Source organism: Gopherus flavomarginatus, chromosome 3 (genome assembly GCF_025201925.1).
Source record: "Gopherus flavomarginatus isolate rGopFla2 chromosome 3, rGopFla2.mat.asm, whole genome shotgun sequence".
NCBI classification, from domain to species: domain Eukaryota; kingdom Metazoa; phylum Chordata; order Testudines; family Testudinidae; genus Gopherus; species Gopherus flavomarginatus.
In genome coordinates, this window is record NC_066619.1 from 241,083,306 (window position 1) to 241,102,804 (window position 19,499).

Sequence of the window (19,499 nt, forward strand, 5' to 3'; positions counted from 1 at the left end):
GCTTTTGTCTGTTGGTCCCTGGTGAATCCAGTCTGAATTAGTATATGTAAATTTTTTCAGGGAGGTGGCTTCAAAGGATTGATAATGGAGGATGTACAGTAACATCTGCCTTCCTACCAGGGAAAGTACCTACAAGGCCACAACACAAACAATTCCATTTTTAATACAGTGTCCTCCAAAAGTATTAACTCTAAGTCAGTGAGGCTTAAGTTAATTCAATAAAGTTTCTTAACTCCATAAGATTTGTTCAAAGAATTACAGGATATTGTCAGTTTGTCATATCCAGTTCATTCCCCACCCCCCCGCACACACACCCCTAAAAAAAACAAAGAAAAAAATATCAAGTCATTTAGACTTAAATTCTGCCCTCATATGCACAATTGTAACTCCTATAGGCCTCAATGTCACAGATGTGTGTCAGAGTTTGACCCCAGTTTTAATCATACTGGCAACAATAGGAATATTTAGTACAACCATTACAAGTTAAAGTTATGCTTCAAAATCAGATCTTGTAATACTTTTCAAATATCTGACAAGAAAAACTTATGAACTACAGCTCCCAGAACCAAATGCATAAAACATTCAAGTCTGGTAGCTGTCCATTCTACCTTTAATACTGAGTGCAATCCATTTATCAAGAATTTTTTGTGTGTGTCACTTTTTTAAATGCAGTCTTTCATCCTACTCACATAAGCAAATGTATTGTGGTATTTCTCAGTCTAAGAATAATTAAATCAGCAAATATCACTGTAATGTTAAATTCTGCAGTACAGTAAACAATTTTTTTTTAAACATAAGAGTGTCACTTGTGAAAGTAGAATGAATTATATTGTGAAAATAGAAAGGATTAAAGAAATGCTGTCTGTACCTTTAAGCAAAACTGTTGGAATGCTGCAATCCAGGTGACAGGAATACAGACATTCACATAGAACAATTGCACCATTTAAGGGCAATTGGTGAAGTATTAGCCTCAAATCCATAAGAGTTAGTAAGGAAGTAGGATATGCATGCTGTGCCCCAGGTGAATTTTACAGTTTTGCTTTCTTTGTCCCTTTGTCTAATTCCCGCTCTTTTATCTGTATAAATAAGATAGTTTGTGCCTTGCATGGTGCTCACATATTCTGAATGCTATTGGCAGAGCGCTGTGCTAATAAAACAGAGTGGTCTGACAAATTGTGAGTCCTGATTCTAACTTTGACAATTTGGAGGTCCCACCGAAATGGCAACCGTCTTCACTGGGGCTGTGTGATTCCTGACTGTTTTTGTGGGATGACCGTGGCAGCCGGCACCTGGGCGTTTGGCCCAAGCGGTCCCCCACTAGAGCGGAAAGGCGCACAGCCACAGTGAGGTCTACGCCATCGAACCTGTTGGTTCCCACTCTGTTCTGGTAGGGATCCTGGGATCTGACATCAGGAATCTGGTCAGGTAATTATTTCTGTATTTTGTCCGGACTGAGGACTGTCCTGTCTCTGTGTCTATCTGTCCTCTTGTGGAGTGTTTGAGTCTGGGTGCCGTCTCTGTCTGGGGATCGGCTGACCAAGGGGTTCCTGTCCCCGCGGTCTGAGTGAGTGGAATCTGCACAACTGCAGCCGCACCGCACTTTGGGTAAAACCCCTGGTGTGAAAGCAAGGGCAATTGAGGCAGTAGCCTTTGGGCTCCTTTTGTGTGTTGCAGCAGGCATCGCTCTGACGAACCTGAATCTCCTTCTTGTGTGATTGGTGTGTGAAGTCCTCCTGTATTGGTAAACAGACGTCTAAGTCGGGACAGTTCCCTAAATGAACGCCGGCTCATTTTATGTATTTAGGATGGGTCCAGACTCCTGTAAAAAGGGTCCAGACTCCTGTAAATTTCTGGGAAAATGGTCTAGGCTAACTCAGGGGGATCCCAAAACTCAATGGCCACTGTTAAAATCTTGGAACAAAGACTGAGTGGATGTCTTAAAGGACAAACTTGGCCAACCTCAAACTAAATTTGCTAAAGGAGAGGTTAATTGTTTCATGCAGTGGTGGCAAGAGGCAAATCATAGGTGGACAAAATGAAAACTGGCCTCTCTCACTTATTCAAATAATAAGTTAAAAGCTTTATTAAAAGCCTCCTCTCCCACCACTAGACCGAGCGCTCCCCTTTACCCCGTTCTCCAAACCCCGGATCGATCCAAACCCCTTAATACTCCCATCTCATTGTAAAAAGGACAAAAAGTCCCTTGTTCTGTTCCCCTTTGTTATCTGCCTCAGAAACTGATTCTTTATAGTGTCCCACTACCAATTCAGCAAGGCTGGGGGCAGGGGGAGCTCCTCAACTAGCCCCCACCCTTCCTGGTCCCTTTCCTTGAACATTTCTTTCAAAATTGTGAAATGACCACAATATCACTCACAAATGGTTCAATGAAAAAAAAGCAGGATCGGGCCCAGACAAGCAGGCAAGCAACAGATAAAGAAACTGAAAAACAGGTTGGAAGCCCTAAGGGCATAGTGTCAGAAGTTTAAAAAAAAAAAAAAAAAAAAAAGAGCAGTAAGTGCAGGCATAAATCCCTGGAACAATACTTAAAATGGTGAAATCTGAGGTGATAAAGGTGTCATTTTGGGACATAAACAAGTGATTTAAGAAAAGAGAGTAAAAGTTAACTCTATAGAGGCTGGAGAGAATTAAGCAGTTAAATTTTGTGGAAAATGTTAAAAAGGACCATGTTAAAGAGAGAGAATTCTTTGTTTCTTTGCAGCCATTCTGAAGGGAAAATGGGCCCTTTTCCAGAAGAGTGCCTGTAAATAATCCATATATATATATATACAGCTATGCAAAAACAAAGCAGTGTAAAAAAAATGTTAAGGAAAAGAAAATGTGTATGTATCTATTTGTCTGTGAAAATATGTAAAGTTCTAAGAATCTAAACCAACACATCTGGTTTGTAAAACTACTGTTTTGTAGGTGTAAGATAAATTGATTTTGTTTTTGTTTTTAATGCCACTAGTGTAAGATAAATTGATTTTGTTTTTGTTTTTAATGCCACTAAAAATTCATTTGACTCTTTAATTCAAAGTTGCAAAACTGACAGACCTGTTTGCAAGACACAGGTAATTAGTGTTGTTTGGCTTTGGGCTTTAGCATTTAACCCTTAAGGGGTAACTTGATTCTTTACAAAAATTAAAATGTTTTGAAATAAAGACCAAGTCATGGCTGTAATAGGGCAGTCAGAATCAGGAGAATAGGTAGAGATTCTGGAGTCTTTTTGTTTGTTTGTTTGTTTGTTTTTTTGCAACAATAGCAGATAAGAGCTGTAATGACAGAATAAGAAATTAACAGTGACCCTCTGAAGCAACAGCAGAGGTGAGGTGCACAAAACAAAAAGAAGCAATGTTAAAAACACTGAGCCTTAAAATGACTCTGTGTAATCAGACTGTCACTTTAATAAAAGTACATGAAAACTCTGTAAAAACAAAACAAAACAGTTATACCTTATGTAAAAATTAATATGGCTAATGTTTTTGAAAAGTTATAGTATAGAAAGTGTGCATTTTCCGTAGGACATGTGCAGCGTATATTGTAGAAAGGGATGTAAAAAAAAAAAATGCAAATGAAACATGCTGCTAAATGAAAATCCTATTAGGGCTCCAAAAAGAGCCGCAATAGGCTGTGTTTTCTTTTTCAGATCCCTGTGTGTTAAGACAGAGTCTCTGAGCTCTGCTGATGGCTTTGAATCCAAAAGCCTAGCCTGTGTTGATGCAAATTACCTAACTGATAAAGAAAGGTGAGAACTGCCAGGACAAACGAAGCTGCAAATAAAGAACATACCTGGTCAGCACACAAACTGCCTACATAAAAGGTATGGTATAACAAGATACCTTTTATAGATTTGATGCTAACGTTACTGTTAATATTAAACATTAAAATAACTTTCATGTTAGTAAGTACCCCTGTAACAACTTGTAGTGTGTATCATTTTTGAAAAAAAAATCCTTTAAAGTAATATGGTACTGATGCTTCTCAGCTATTACCTGTAAATAAACTTAAAGCTTAACACAGCAGGAAAAACATTACAAACTTGGTCTGCTATATAAAAGGCAAAACTTAAGGTACACCACCTCATGAATTTAATAACTAAACAGTGGAATAATTTTTGCATAACCCTTAAAATGTAGAAGCCATTAAAACCTGGCCTGCCTATAGGAAAAAAAAAAAAAAAAAAACCACAGGAAAATATGGGGTAATTCCTCTGTTTTGCCTGCAGTCAGGAAGGGTATTTGTAAAAGAATGGAATCTTTAAGCAATAATCAATGCCACCCCAAAAGGGGTAGAAAAATGTTCTTTTTGTCTTTCAGATAATCCAAAGTACTGTATAATGGACTATGTGTATGTGTTAATTCTTGGGGAAAAGTGTTTAAAAAGTGTTAGCAACCCACCAGAAGACAAATGTAAATGTAATGTAAGTACTGTGTTTACCAATAATCACATTTACTATTTGCCACAACAACAACAACAAAAGAGTCTCAGCTTACTGTAAGTACTGATTTACCTGAGTTCTCTATCAATCTTGGCATTGAATGGCAAACAATTACCAATCATCTGTTAAAAAGTAAAAAGGTGACATGGGTCCTAAATAAATAAATAAATAAAACAATGTGGAAAACTGGGCTATTCATATTATACACGCCAATGGGGACATGTTAAGAATTGCTACTACAGAAAAGCGTAACAGCTTATCATTGGTATAACATTTTCTGGATGGTCTCCCACAACTACTGGCATACTAATGTTACTACCCCTAATTGTTTTTGGTTTTACATTGTATGTGTTTAATTGAAATGTTTAAAATGTGCTGGTGGATAAAACAAATGTATGTAAAGCTAAAGCCACAGGCCCAAATCACCTCCCAGTATTTTCTATTACGTGGACTAAATAAGAAGTGACACTGGCGATTAATAATCTTAGTGTCAAAAGGGGGATATGTAGGAGCAGGATTTTATGATGTCCCATAGGAACTAAAGTATAATTGATGGGGATATGTAGGAGCAGGATTTTATGATGTCCCATAAGAACTAAAGTATAACTGATTTCATCCTGCTAGCCACTTTTTTTTAAATAGCAGAAAGAACTGACCCCCTGGGACTAAAAGATTCTGTTTTCCCATATGCATTACAAATTGGGCCCCCTCTAACTCTTTGTTTTAAAATTTAAAATAGTATTTAAAATAGTAAGAGACAGGATTCTCTATTGTGTCTGTGTTAAGTAAATTAGAGAAACATTGAAGGCCTGGGTCTCAATGTAAATTGTCTTAGTTATCAATTGTAAAACTTAGCAAGGTTTAATTTGCAATGCCTTTTTTTGTTCTATATAAAATACTACTGTTTGTATTCTCAATCTATTTGTGTGAATGAGGAATGTATGCATCAGGAAAAGACAAGGTGTGAAGGCCATTGTTACAGCCAGAGTCAAGGGACAGCTGTTAAACTGTCTGGCATCTCAGAGTGGATACATGCTTCGCAGTGTAAGAATGCACCACCCTCAGTGAACCAACCACCACCACCTCAGGACCACGCAGAGTCAATTTTTTTTGACTCCAGAAGAAGACGTAGAGGAACAGCCTGCAATAACTTACAATCTACGCTCTCATAAGGGTTGCCAGAAGCAGATGACTACATAAAGCAAGGCCCAAGAAGAAGCAGCAGTGAGCTTAGCGCCTGCTGCCTGGTGGACATAAAACTGTAACTGCAGTTCCCTCAGTTGAGGTTGTCAGAACCAGAAGGGCCCTGCCTCCAACATGCGCCTCTGGTGGTGCCTGTTCTTCGGCTGCTGGTATCTTAAGGTCTGGGGAATCCACAATGACAATGCTTTTATCCAGCAGCAAGTGTGGATAGCTCAGACCCTTATTATTTCTAAATGCTGGGTCTGCAGCCACATCCCAGCCCACTCTCAAACTGGTGTTCCTGTCCTGGCTATCCCACTCAATTCCCCAGACCTCACTGGAGGACCTTGTCCGTTTAACACAATATGGAACAGTCATGACACCTGGGAAGAGGCTATTGGCAGTTCCTTTATCCCACTTGGGGGAGCAATACACTAGGCAAAAAAAGGCTCCTAAGTGGTTAAATAATGGCAAATAAAACCAGAGAAAGTTTAAGAGCCCTGAGCAAAGAAACAGGGGCGATCGGACAGGTGGCCCTCCAGAACCATCAGGCATTGGACATAGTGCTGACGGCCAAAGGAGGGACCTGTGCTCTCACTGGAAAACAATGTTGTGTGTTTATACAATACCAATGAGGTAATAGATCGCTATAGCCACTTAGAACAAATCGCATATCTTCCTAATGAAGAGCTGAGTTCTTTATGGAAGTGGCTAAGTAACCTGTTCAATTTCTCTGGCATAGGAAACTGGTTGTTTCAGGGAGCCCTAACTATCCTGTTTGGAATCTTAGTGATTTTTGTATGCTTTCAGTTAATCTGTTGTATCTAGAATTGTGTCACCCAGATGGCTGCCCCAAAACAGAGTGCTAATATGATGATTTTGAATATCGCTGATGAACTAAGAGATAAGGAACGGTTAATTTGTGGAACTCAGTAATTGTTGGTCATGGCGTGCGCTTGACCAAAAGGAGGGATTGTGAAAGTAGAATGAATTATATTGTGAAAATAGAAAGGATTAAAGAAATGCTGTCTGTACCTTTAAGCAAAACTGTTGGAATGCTGCAATCCAGGTGACAGGAATACAGACATTCACATAGAACAATTGCACCATTTAAGGGCAATTGGTGAAGTATTAGCCTCAAATCCATAAGGGCTTGTCTACATCAGAAAGTTGCAGCGCTGGTGAGGGAGTTACAGCGCTGCAACTTAGGAGGTGTACACATCTGCAGGGCACCACCAGCGCTGCAACTCCCTGTTTGCAGCGCTGGCCGTACCCCCGTTTTGTCTCGGGTGTAGAGGATCCAGCGCTGGTGATCCAGCGCTGGTAATCAAATATAGACACTTACCAGCGCTTTTCTTGACCTCCGTGGAATAAGCAGGTATCCCAGCATACCTGAGGAAGCCTCTGGTAATCAAGCTGGTCTCCTTCCCCGGTTTGCTCTCGCGTTCCCCGAACCCCGAGCAAGCAGGTCTCCTTCCCTGCGGTTTGCTGGGTGGTTCCGGGAACGCGAGAGCAAACCGGGAAAGGAGACCAGCTTCGCCGCGGTTTGCTCTCGCGTTCCCCGAACCCCGAGCAAGCAGGTCTCCTTCCCTGCGGTTTGCTGGGTGGTTCCGGGAACGCGAGAGCAAACCGGGAAAGGAGACCAGCTTCGCCGCGGTTTGCTCTCGTGTTCCCCGAACGCCGAGCAAGCAGGTCTCCTTCCCTGCGGTTTGCTGGGTGGTTCCGGGAACGCGAGAGCAAACCGGGAAAGGAGACCAGCTTCGCCGCGGTTTGCTCTCGCGTTCCCCGAACCCCGAGCAAGCAGGTCTCCTTCCCTGCGGTTTGCAGGGTGGTTCGGGGAACGCGAGAGCAAACCGCGGCGAAGCTGGTCTCCTTTCCCGGTTTGCTCTCGCGTTCCCGGAACCACCCTGCAAACCGCAGGGAAGGAGACCTGCTTGCTCGGGGTTCGGGGAACGCGAGAGCAAACCGCGGCGAAGCTGGTCTCCTTTCCCGGGTTTGCTCTCGCGTTCCCCGAACCACCCAGCAAACCGCAGGGAAGGAGACCTGCTTGTTCGGGGGTTCGGGGAACGAGAGAGCAAACCGGGAAAGGAGATCAGCTTCGCCGCGGTTTGCTCTCGCGTTCCCCGAACCTCCCTTGAAGCCGCCCAACAGCGCTGCAGTGTGGCCACATCTAACACCACTTGCAGCGCTGGTTGCTGTAAGTGTGGCCACTCTGCAGCGCTGGCCCTATACAGCTGTACTAATACAGCTTTAACAACCAGCGCTGCAAAATTTTAGATGTAGACATGGCCTAAGAGTTAGTAAGGAAGTAGGATATGCATGCTGTGCCCCAGGTGAATTTTACAGTTTTGCTTTCTTTGTCCCTTTGTCTAATTCCCGCTCTTTTATCTGTATAAATAAGATAGTTTGTGCCTTGCATGGTGCTCACATATTCTGAATGCTATTGGCAGAGCGCTGTGCTAATAAAACAGAGTGGTCTGACAAATTGTGAGTCCTGATTCTAACTTTGACACACTATTCACACTGGTCCAGCAACCACATTCATGAGGTAGACTGTATTCCTATGTAACCACAGAACTCTTAACCTTACACCAGGCTGTTTGAAAAAAGAAAGGATTGGGTGGAGTTCACCCGCCAACAGAGCCTACCTATACTACATAGGTAACCTATAAGCCTATCTTTTCCCTCCAGCCAGCAAGGAGCCAGAATCACTAAAAAAAACATTCCCACCACTCTCAAGCAACTGCCTCTTACTTGAAATACTATGAGTGGACTCAGTAAGAAGTTACATTCAGTCTTATGTGACCACAACAACATAAATCTTTGAACAGCAGTAATGGAAAATGGAAATAAAAAGAAGAAAAAGACTTTCTGGAAGATTCTTCCGCAACTGTTCCAATCCAAACAACAACAGATTGCTATTAAGAGCAATACAATTACAATAGCACCTACATGCCCCAACAGAAATTGATGCCCTACTGTGATGGGCACCATACCATACTGTGATGGGCACCATGAGAGGCTGTCCAGACCCTAAATAACTTTCAATGTATATAGAAACAACATAATAAGAACAGAAGAAAGAAAAAAATATTTTACAGATGGGGATCTGAGGCACGGAGATTAAGTCCCTTGCCCAACATCCAGTATTGCCAATGTCAAGTGTTCAACTATCACAAGTCAGGTCTCAAAAAAATCATGAAGTTTTAAAAATAATAAATGTTTGGTTCTTTATCTGCCTTCTGTTTCTGACCCTTTATGTTTCACATTTTTCAGCTTTTATCTGTAGCAATTAGGGACAGAAACTTATCTTACTTTTAAATTAAAGGTAAAATTCTCAGGTAATCATTTGACTCCTGAAGCTAGGACCAAGAAAAGAAAATCACCAAATATTGCAAGATTTGTAGTAAAATTTCAAGAACTGGCAACAGTGATTAGGTCACAGATGGTGCAGAAATGGAAATTGGAGTCAGGAGGCCTGGGTTCAATGTCAGTGCATTAGTCATGAAGGCAAACCTTTTCCTAATTAAGAAGAATATATACCAAGTATGGGGAAATACCTATAAAAGCCTACACCTTTCAAGAAATGAAGATGAGGCACTGTCAAAGACAAATGTCAAAACACCAAGATTTATTTCATGATAGGAAAAATCAGCACAACTTCTGTTAAGGAAAATTCCTGCATCTCAGTTTTCAGTGGGAGATGTTGGCTGTTCAGCACTTCTGCGAAACTGTGACACATTTAAGTGCTTAAACATAGTCACAAGCTAACATTTAGGATGCTTATTTTTTAAAATACTGGCTTCAATATTTTGAGCATGTCAGCAAAATAGTGGATGAAGGAGAACCCGAAGACAATCTATCTGGACTTTCAAAAATGTCTCACAACTCCATAAGATGGAGGCTACTGAAACTACTGTAATTAGTAATTCATTTTGACCACCAAGAGAGAGATCTGTGTGTCACTAGGTTTAGTAGTCCCCTGAAAACTTCCACTCAATATGCAATAGCAGTCAAAAAGGCTAACTATCTTAAGAACTATTAGGAAAGGGATAGAAAATAGGACAGAATATCTTAACGCCACTATATAGATCCATTGTGCGCCCAGACCCTGAATACCATATCCAGTTCTGGTTGCAACATCTCAAAAAGGATATAGTGGAATTAGAAAAGGTTCAGAAAAGGGCAACAAAAATGATGTATGGAATGCCTTCCACATGAGGAGAGACTAACAAAAGATTAGGGCTCTTCAGTTTATGACTGAAACAGCTATGATACAAATCTACAGAACTATGAATGATGTAGAAAAAGAGAATAAAGAAGTGCTATTTAACCTCTCTTAGATACCAAGGGTCACCTGGTGAAATTAATAGTCAGCAGGTTTAATACCAACAAAAGGATGTACTTTTTCACAAAGTGCACACCTAAAATGTTGAACTCATTGCCATGGATACTGACATGACCAAAAGTATAACTGGGTTCAAAAAAGAACTGGTTAAGTTAATGGAGGATAGGTCCAACAATGACTATGAGCCACAATAGTCAGCGAAACAACCCCATGCTCGAGGCAACCCTAAACTGCTGACTACCAAAAGCCAGGAGAGGAAGATGGGTGGATCACTTCATAATTGCCCTGTTCTGAACATTCCCCCAGAACCTCCAGTACAGGCTACAGTCGGAGATAGGATATTGGGCAAGATGGGCCATGGTCTGACCAGTATGACAGCTCTTAAGTTCTTACATACAGGGTGAAAGATCACTTTCTGTCAGAATTAGGAAAAAATGGTCCCAAAAAATACAAAAGTCTGTTAATGTCAGCAGATCAAAATACAGCTGTAAAACACCAAATGATACCACAGTACACTGCTTCACAACTTGTTAAATGTTATGGTAACCCACTTCATGTGTATTGTGTGTCCCTCTCTGCACCTGATCCACAAAGGATGGAATGTTACATCCCCCAACTACAGGGCCAGGCTCTTTAACTCAAGCTTTCAGCTATGGAGGTCCATGGTTTGATCCCTGGCCAAGATGACAGCCATAATGTAAGTGGGGACTGAAAACATGACATTGACAAACTCATCTGTGAATCGAGGGGGGGGGGGCAGGGAGGAGATGCATAACATTCACCAGTGGGTTACATGTGCTATTCATAAATCAACATGTACAGGTATAATATTGCACATTAACTTAAATAGAAGATGACGTGGTAATAGTAAAAAATAACTAAGAAGTTAAAATGTAACAAATGCACCTTTTAAAAAAACCTAGAAGAGTTCAGTAATTATACTATGGATTATTCGCAGACACATTCCACATGGTTTGGCAATTAGCAATTTTTCAAAAGTATACTGACAAATAAAATGTCAGGAGTGGACCAGGAAGTAAAGGACAAGTGTTCTATTCCACTTTTACATTTCTCCAAACGCCTTACAAGTAAGCATTGGCTAGTGAATAATCAGTGTTAATGCAATGCACAATATTAGGATATAATGCTCTTTTCTGTCCATTTCTTTTGCTTCCTGCTTTCTTATTCCTTCCCACTACTTTTCAATTTCTGAAGTTTCCACTTCATGCCCTACTGCTGCTATCTAAAGTTTTCACTCCAAATATCGCCATCCACGCTATAGTACCTCTCTCTGCTCTAAACCAAGTGCAAGCAAAGTAGCGGAATGCTGGTAAGTATTTTAATTTGCTGTACTGCTTGCACCTACGCTGGCCATCAGGTGAGGAGGGAGAGCAACAAGAGAACCCCACAGTGAAGGATTTGTAATATTTGTTACTGAAGGGGTTGGTGGGGAACTTGTGCATAAAGGGATTACAAACAGCACAAAATATCAAGTATTTATGCATGAAATTAGACATTCGTGTTCTACCTATGTGCCTTAAAATACCTGAGCTTTTCTCCTCTTTTCTCTTTTTTGGAAGGAGTACCTTTCAAAAAAACCCTACTTCATAAGGATACTATCTGCAACTCAAAATACTATATGAAAGTATTTATAAGTCTTAAGAATATGCTCGAAACTTTGGGGCCATACTATAGAAACTACAGATGTCAAGTGAAGAGTGGTATGTGATTTTGCCTGTTCTCCAGGACAGGTCTTCACTTTAGTTTAAGGATATGTCTACACTACCAGCCAGATCAGCGGGCAGCGATCAATCCAGCAATCAATCCTGAGCGCTCTCCCATCGATTCCTGTACTCCAGCGCCGCAAGAGGAGCAGGCAGAGTCAATGGGGGAGCGGCAGCAGTCAACTCACCGCAGTGAAGACACCACAGTAAGTCGATCCAAGTATGTCGACTTCACCTACATTATTCACGTAGCTGAAGTTGCATAACTTAGCTCAATCCCTCCTCCGCCCCGCCCATGTTGACCAGGGCTTAGTGTTCAAATCTGTGAACTGTATGGAGTATCTTACCATTGATCTTTCAGGATATCCAAACAAATGGCCCCAGTGACCGAGCTAATGTTAGGATGCCATATTTTGGTAATAAACCGCACCTAGAATATAAAATAAGATTTTTTTAATATAGCTATTAAATATTCTACAAAAGGCAAGACATTCAAAATACCTTTTAAAAAGTTGGAACTATCACATACAGTCAAGTATTTGAATTTATCTTGGAAAGAAAAAGTACCAATTTAAGATAGCCCTAGGGCACAGTAGAACACAAGATACACATGAAATAGCATATGCCACCAGGCTTCATTATAGTATATTTTTGTGGGGAATCTTTTGTCAGGAATTTTGCTCCATCTAGAGAACAGGATCCCAAGGGTAGGACACAAGGCCCTCTTTCCAATTTTACACGGAGGCTGTTCCCCAACTTCCCTTAGATACAAAGAGCTCATTCTCTCCTCACCCCCACAAAGCAACTCTGTTTTAAGGCCTTCTCTACACCATTCTCAGTGTGTCAGTGTACAAACTTTAAACAAGAGCATACTAGCTCTGTCTTCAGAGAACAGAAAATATGGATACAGTTTGAGAATGGAGTCATTTATTAACAGCTCATGTCTGTAAATCACTTTAAAGATATAAAGAGCTATGTAAGTGCTAAGTATTATTCTTCATTTACTATAGGAAATTAATGGCTGACAAAGTACATTCTGGATAGGATATCAAAGCTTCAGAGGAGAGAGAGTTGTGAACACTAGCATAAAGAACTATGCACTAGGAACTGTAGATTATACACGGAGCCCCACTCAGACCAGCCTGCCTTCAAACTCTGCAGAAAAGGACTATGAGCACATATTTATCTAATAAGGAACTGCAAAACTATATTCCTAGGATTAACAATAAGGCTGAGCACCTGTGCACCAAGAGATTCAAGCTGCTCTTCTACAAATGTTGGAAATAAAGGCTACCAAGCCCCAGAGCAGCAGTTACTAAGCTGTGGTCAACAAACTCCTGGGGCTGCTGCATCCACTCCTTGTTTCAACTCCAGCCAAAACACATGTGGAAGGAAGGAGTCACTAACAGTGGAAGTTTCCATTTTATAAAAAAACCCTTCCTCCTCCATCCATTCTCACTCCAGACCCAAAAAAAGCAATCCACAGTACCAGAGCTAGAAGCCACCTGCACCAGAAAGCCATCAAACCCTCCATATATCTGCCAGAGTGAAGCGATCCAAGATCCAGTTCAAAGAGGTGCTTTAGGGACTGAGAGAGGGAGCCAAACGAGGAGCTAGGTTTGGGGAGGGGGCAGGTTTTAAGGAATCAGATGGCTGGATCAGGAGCCACTGATTCCAAGGACCTGGCTAGAAGGCAGGAGTACAGAGTTGGGAGGAGCTGGCAGAAGCATGAGACCTGCGGAAAGCACCAAGGAGAAGGGTTTTTAAGGTATGTAAAGGTAGGGAGGGAGGAAGAAATCAGGGCCTAGACAGTAGGTCTGGGCAGGAGGGATCCAGGAAATTTAAATGGAGACAATGAATTGTGTGTATGTAAAGGGAGAGAAAACAGAACACACACACACACACACACACACTATTCCCCATGTCATACAAGTAATTCTCCCCATGCAAGGAATGAGTGTAATTTCCAGGCAGATGTCAGGCAATCACCAACTGGAGTGTGATTTGAAAGAGAGGTGGATCCACAATATGATCAGTCCACTGAGAACTGGTCACACTATTACAGTCTGTCCTACAAGGATGAACATTGAGATATTTCTTCTCAAGGCTGGAAAAACTTTAGAGTTCTACCACAACAACCTGCCAGCAAGATGAATATAAAACGGTGCCCTGTGCCTTTAAGGGCCAGAGGCTTAGGGTGAACCAACCCTGGTCAATTATCAACCCAGCTGGGAAGGAGTAAATAATTATAAAAGCTAGCAAGTGGCTGCACTGAAGGGGGGACTGCAGACACAGACAATTACCTTGCAGCTGTCCCTGAGGAACAGGAGGTAAGCCGTGGGGCATCATAGCTGGGTAGAAAGTTTTGTTATCCCTTTTGAGTTTGTGGTCATTTGGACTACTATTAAAGACTAATTTGGGGTGGGTGGTGAAGAAGCTAATGTTTCACATGGTGGAGAATGTGGGCACGATGATCAGCCCTACTATAAGGGGAGAGTGTAGTCAGTTGCAGATTTAAAAGGGGAAACTGAGCCATGGTGCCACACAGCTTCCCCAGGCCACAAGCGGGTGCAGAGAGAGCCCACACCGCTACAGTTCAATGGCAACAACATGTTGAGAAGACCAGACTGAAAGCCCCAGCAACATGTAAGAGGAAAAGAGCTACCATTGCTATACAATATTGTCTAAGGGCCCTGTCTGGGAGCTTTGAATCCACTTCCAGCTACTTGGTGCCCAATAAATTTGAAGCCCACATACCCTCTGGCAGCTGGAAGATAGGGGTGCACTCTCAATGTGCTGGTATTTGTACTTCCATCCTTCACCCCAGAATCTCTTAACTATTATCAGGATGGCTTCTGTTACTCTTTCCCTTCTCCCCCATCCCCCTCCGGGTTCCTCCCTTGAAAATAGCTCCAAACCTAAGTCTGATGATCATCATTTTCCAAAATGGCAACAAAATGAAAGTGAACTGATTCCCGTTCATTCCATTGTAATAGCTGTAGTAAGACTGCCCTGCATGTGATGTTCACTCAAGTCACAGCAGAACCAAAACAGCTCTATAGTTTAGTTATTACTATAGACCTGGAATGTTCAATCCAAATACAACATATGGAGTTGAAGGAACGAGTTACTTCTTTACTAGGGAGCATATAATATGGGCCTATGATAGCTTTTCTTAAAAAGATGATTCAACCCTTAATTTTGAATATGAACAATCCTCTTCAAATCAAATAAAAGCAATCTTCAAGCTGGTTTATCAGAGATTCTTGATAGGAAGCGTGATTAAGGAACTGCATGTTTGCTCCACTTCTGCTTCCATCCAGAAAGCATTAGAAAATAGAAAACAAGGACTCTGAAAAAATAAAGAAATACTGAAGAGGAAGTCCACTATACAGAAATACAACAGATGACATGACATTAAGAAAGACATCCACAAAAATGTTTACAGTACCTTAGGAGGATTGAAGGGATATGTTTCTGGGATTTTTATCTCTAGTTGATATCTCCCTCCTGCAAAAACCAAAACACAAGTGAAAGACTATACTGATTTCAAGACTTAAAGTACTATGATCTCACAAGAAAGTGAAACAAATGTGATTCTAAATTTATCCTTACATAGATGCTGTCAAGTAGTTTAATCATATCCAAAAGAAGCTAATCTAGTGAGGAAATATCTTCCAACTTTTAAATACACATACACACACTTATGCACATACATAAATTCAGCTTATTAATGTCATATTCCCATATTTTATACAAACCTAATACCTATTTCCAAGATATTCAATTCATTCTTAATCTTCAATTTCCAATTTTTCCTTGTTGGAACACCTCTGTTTCATATTAGTCAAAAAGACCTTCAATTAAAAAAATTAGAATACCTAAGAAAGCAGATACTAAAATAAAAATAAATTGCATCCGATGTTATGATGCCCGGTATTAATATGAAACACACACTAAAGAATTATCCATTTCACTCTGACACTTAACACCCTCAGTTTTCTCTTCAAAATACTAAATCAAAATTAGTTCAATTTAAGTTTAAATTATTTAAAGCTTGAGGATGTTCTGCTGTGTTACTTAAGAAAGGAGTCCACATAGCTTTCAAGTCATTCTTTTCAAAGCATATGAAGAACTTCCAATACTTCAATTCACCATGTGCTATATACTACTTAACCACTTACTATGGCTCCAATTCTGCAAATACTTATGCATGAGTAATCCCAATGAACTCAACAGGGCTACTAGCATGTGTTTGCATGATTGGGACACACAACAAGGGGAGTCAAAGGCCATGTCTACACTACAAGTAGACAAGTTACATTGACATAGAGCCGCCACAGTTAGAATATTGCTTGTGCGCTTGCAGACTTATCACCTTGCATCGATGAAACACATGCTTACCAGGAATGCTTATGTCAATGCAGTGTAGTGCACCATGGGTAGGTATCCCAGCGTGCAACCTGCACTGTTCAGCACACTGTCTTTTGGGTAGTTGTGGCATCGCATGGTGGGGCAAGAACAAATATCGCAGTGACAACTTGGAACAATGGCTCAACTTCCCACAAGTCAATGTTCTCCATCCCATAATATCTCTGTGCCATAATTTGTGCTCCTAATATCAAATTTCCACAAACTGATGCAGGACTTGTCCCTGTCTGCCATCTCTGACAGCAGCATATGACCCTACACAGCTCTGCATTATTATCACGAGCATGGCAACCACAGGATGCACGATCCTCTAGCATTTGCAGAGCCGCAAGAACCACCTATGGAGAACATGACAATTTCCAGGCAGTCAGTTTGCTGTGGGACATAGCGAAAACCAATTCAAGGTTGTTGGTGGCATTCATGGAGCAGCTGCAGATGGTGGAGTGCCCCTTCTAGTCCCCAAGAAACTAATAATGACTTGGGGGTCACAATGTAATGCAGGCTGTGGATGATGAGCAGTGGCTGGATCTGTGTGCCAAGTTTGCCCCAGACATCACGTGCAGGGACGCCAAATAGAGCTGCACTGACAGTGGAGAAGCGAATGGTAGTCATACTTTGGAAACCTGCCATACCAGATTGCTACCAGTCAATGGGAAGTCATTCTGGAGTTGGAAAAGCCATAGTGGAGACTGTTGTTATGGAAATGTGCAGGGCCATTAATTGTCTCCTGCTACACAGGACTGTGACTGTTGGCAACGTGCAGGACTCTGGGGCTCCCAAACTGCAGTGGAGCAATAGGCAGCATGGACAAGTGCAGAGTGGGATTCTTAGGATGGAAGAATCCCATGCACTGCTAAAGACTAGCGACCAAGTGGCTAGGCAGCAATTCTGCAGAAAAGGACCTATGAGTTACAGTGAACGAGAAGCTGGATATGAGTCAACAGTGTGCCCTTGTTGCCAAAAGGGCTAACAGCATTTTGGGCTGTATAAGTAGGGGCATTGCCAGTAGAATGAGGGACATGATCATTCCCCTCTATTCAGCATTGGTGAGGCCTCATCTGGAGTACTGTGTCCAGTTTTGGGCCCCAGACTACAAGAAGGATCTGGAAAAATTGGAAAGAGTCCAGCGAAGGGCAACAAAAATTATTAGGAGGCTGGAGCACGTGTCTTATGAGGAGAGGCTGAGAAAAACTGGGATTGTTTAGTCTTCAGAAGAGAAGAATGAGAGGTGATTTGATAGCTTTCAATTACCTGAAAGGTGGTTCCAAAGAGGATGGATCTAGACTGTTCTCAGTGGTACCAGATGACAGAACAAGGAGTAAAGGTTTCAAGTTGCAGTGGGGGAGTTTTAGGTTGGATATTAGGAAAAACTTTTTCACTAGGAGGCTGGTGAAGCACTAGAATGGGTTACCTATGGAGGTGGTGGAATCTCCTTCCTTAGGTGTTTTTAAGGTCAGGCTTGACAAAGCCCTGGCTGGGATGATTTAGTTGGGGATTGGTCCTGCTTTGAGCAGGGGGTTGGACTAGATGACCTCTGAGGTCCCTTTCAACCATTATATTCTAGGCTTCTATGAATATTTCCACAGCTGATTAAAAGTTGCACAGCCTCTTCTCCCCACAGGCCCAAGAGATCCAATTTCTTCTGTCTACTCCAGGCAGGAGCACATTTGAATCATGTAGCCACATAGCTGGACATTTGCACGGAACAATGGATTGCTGTTTTGTGTGGCAGCTCAGCTGGGCATTCAGGAAAAGGCATTTCAAAAATTTGCAGATGTTTTAAAGGAGGAGGCTACCGATCTACATGACGCCTGAGCAGTGAAGCTCACAATTATGACTAGAGGTCAGCGTCTGTTATTGAGAAACAGCTGCTGAAAAACTGTTACGGCTGATACTCGCATTACATCGACCTCCATATGTCAACCATGGTTGTACACTACTCGGGGAGGTGGTGCTAGCATGTTGGCATAATGGGGCACTTATATCAGTGGGAGACACATTTCACTATAGACACATGCATAACTAGGTCAACGCAAGGCAGACCTAACTTTGTAGTGTAGACCAGGCCTTAGACAGGCAAGATTTTGCTATAATATGGTACTCTGCTAGAAGCATTTCTACAAGCGTTCACTATTTCAGTATTATACTACCTACTCCTAATAATACTTCCTTTGGGAGAGTTAAGTATTTCTTATTCTGAAGATATTGTTAGTAACATTTATAATCCTCTGCAATATTTCTGTATTTTCAGACAATACCAGCTTATCTACATTCTCTTCCTATTTGCAATTTCTCCAGCACTGCTTGCCTGGAAGTAATTTCATGGACCACAGCACTGCAAGAGATCAACAGAATCTATATAACAATTTATATTGCATTTAAATCAAGTTGCAGGCCACAGCACTGTTCCTTGTATACATTATTCTCTCATTCCATTCTTGTTCTTCTATTTGGAAGTCAAAAGCTTTTCCTCCCATTTATCCTTACCAGTTTACTTTGTAAGATTTTATATATTCTAGCTATAATTCCTTCCCAATGAGAGTTCAGGAGTAGTCTATGTGGCCCTGATCCTGAAAATTATCTGCACAAGCAGAGACTTGCTTCTATACAGGGACAGGGGTCTGCTTGGACGGAATAAATTGCAGGATCAGAGTCTAAATCAATTATTCTATGCACTGTCTTTTTTCCTGTGGGAAAACAACATTACTAATAAGAAGAAACTGCAGAGTCCATCTGCCTGTTTCTTATATTATTCAGTGTAATAAATTCTCCATTCTCAAAGAAGTTACTCTCAATTTTTTGGCACTTTCTGCACAGTGCCTTTTCAACTATAGAAATGCTCTGAAACAAACATATTAAGTTCACTAACTGGAATTACTTTATATGTAATATAAAATTGGAATAAAAGCCCATATTTCTAGTACTGTCAGCATTAAGGAATTTACGTGTATATTTTTTACTCACACTTGCAGAAGAGAACTGTAAGATTTCAACTAAGTTTTTTTTCAATGATCTGAACTCAATAAAAAACCCAATATTTAAGTCACCAGCTATAATTCAAACAAAAATGGAAGACAACATAGTTGGGATTTTAGGCATAACTCTGCAATGTCTTCCTCCTACAGAACAGAGATGGCATAATTAGTACTTATTTTTAAAAATACAGAAAGTGAGACAAATGTTGAAAATGGGAAAGGGTGTGAAATATGTAAACACTGGGGAAGGGCTTACAAACTGGCAGACAAAAATTAATTGATTGTTACAAACTAAAGAGCAAAAGAAAGGAGATGGCAAATTAGGCTATGACAAGGAAACAAAGTATTTAAACACTGAAAACAAGAATAAGGAAGTCTTGACTGTTAACTGTTTGGAGAAA

General features: G+C 41.1%; 1 protein-coding gene across 3 annotated transcripts in view; it reads right to left on the minus strand.

Annotated features, from left to right (window-relative positions):
* The window catches only part of UBE2K (ubiquitin conjugating enzyme E2 K), a 95,802-nt gene that overhangs the window by 14,317 nt on the left and 61,986 nt on the right, over positions 1 to 19,499 (minus strand). The window contains exons 3-4 of one of the 3 annotated variants that reach the window (XM_050948087.1): positions 15,144 to 15,202; positions 12,040 to 12,122 (exon numbers count right to left, since the gene is read on the minus strand). The exons of 1 other annotated variant lie outside the window; for it this stretch is intronic. In XM_050948087.1, coding sequence (XP_050804044.1) covers positions 12,040 to 12,122; positions 15,144 to 15,202 — 142 coding nt within the window. Of the gene's footprint in view, positions 1 to 12,039; positions 12,123 to 15,143; positions 15,203 to 19,499 lie in introns of those variants that run through there. One more of the 3 variants, XM_050948088.1, reaches the window with a different exon arrangement.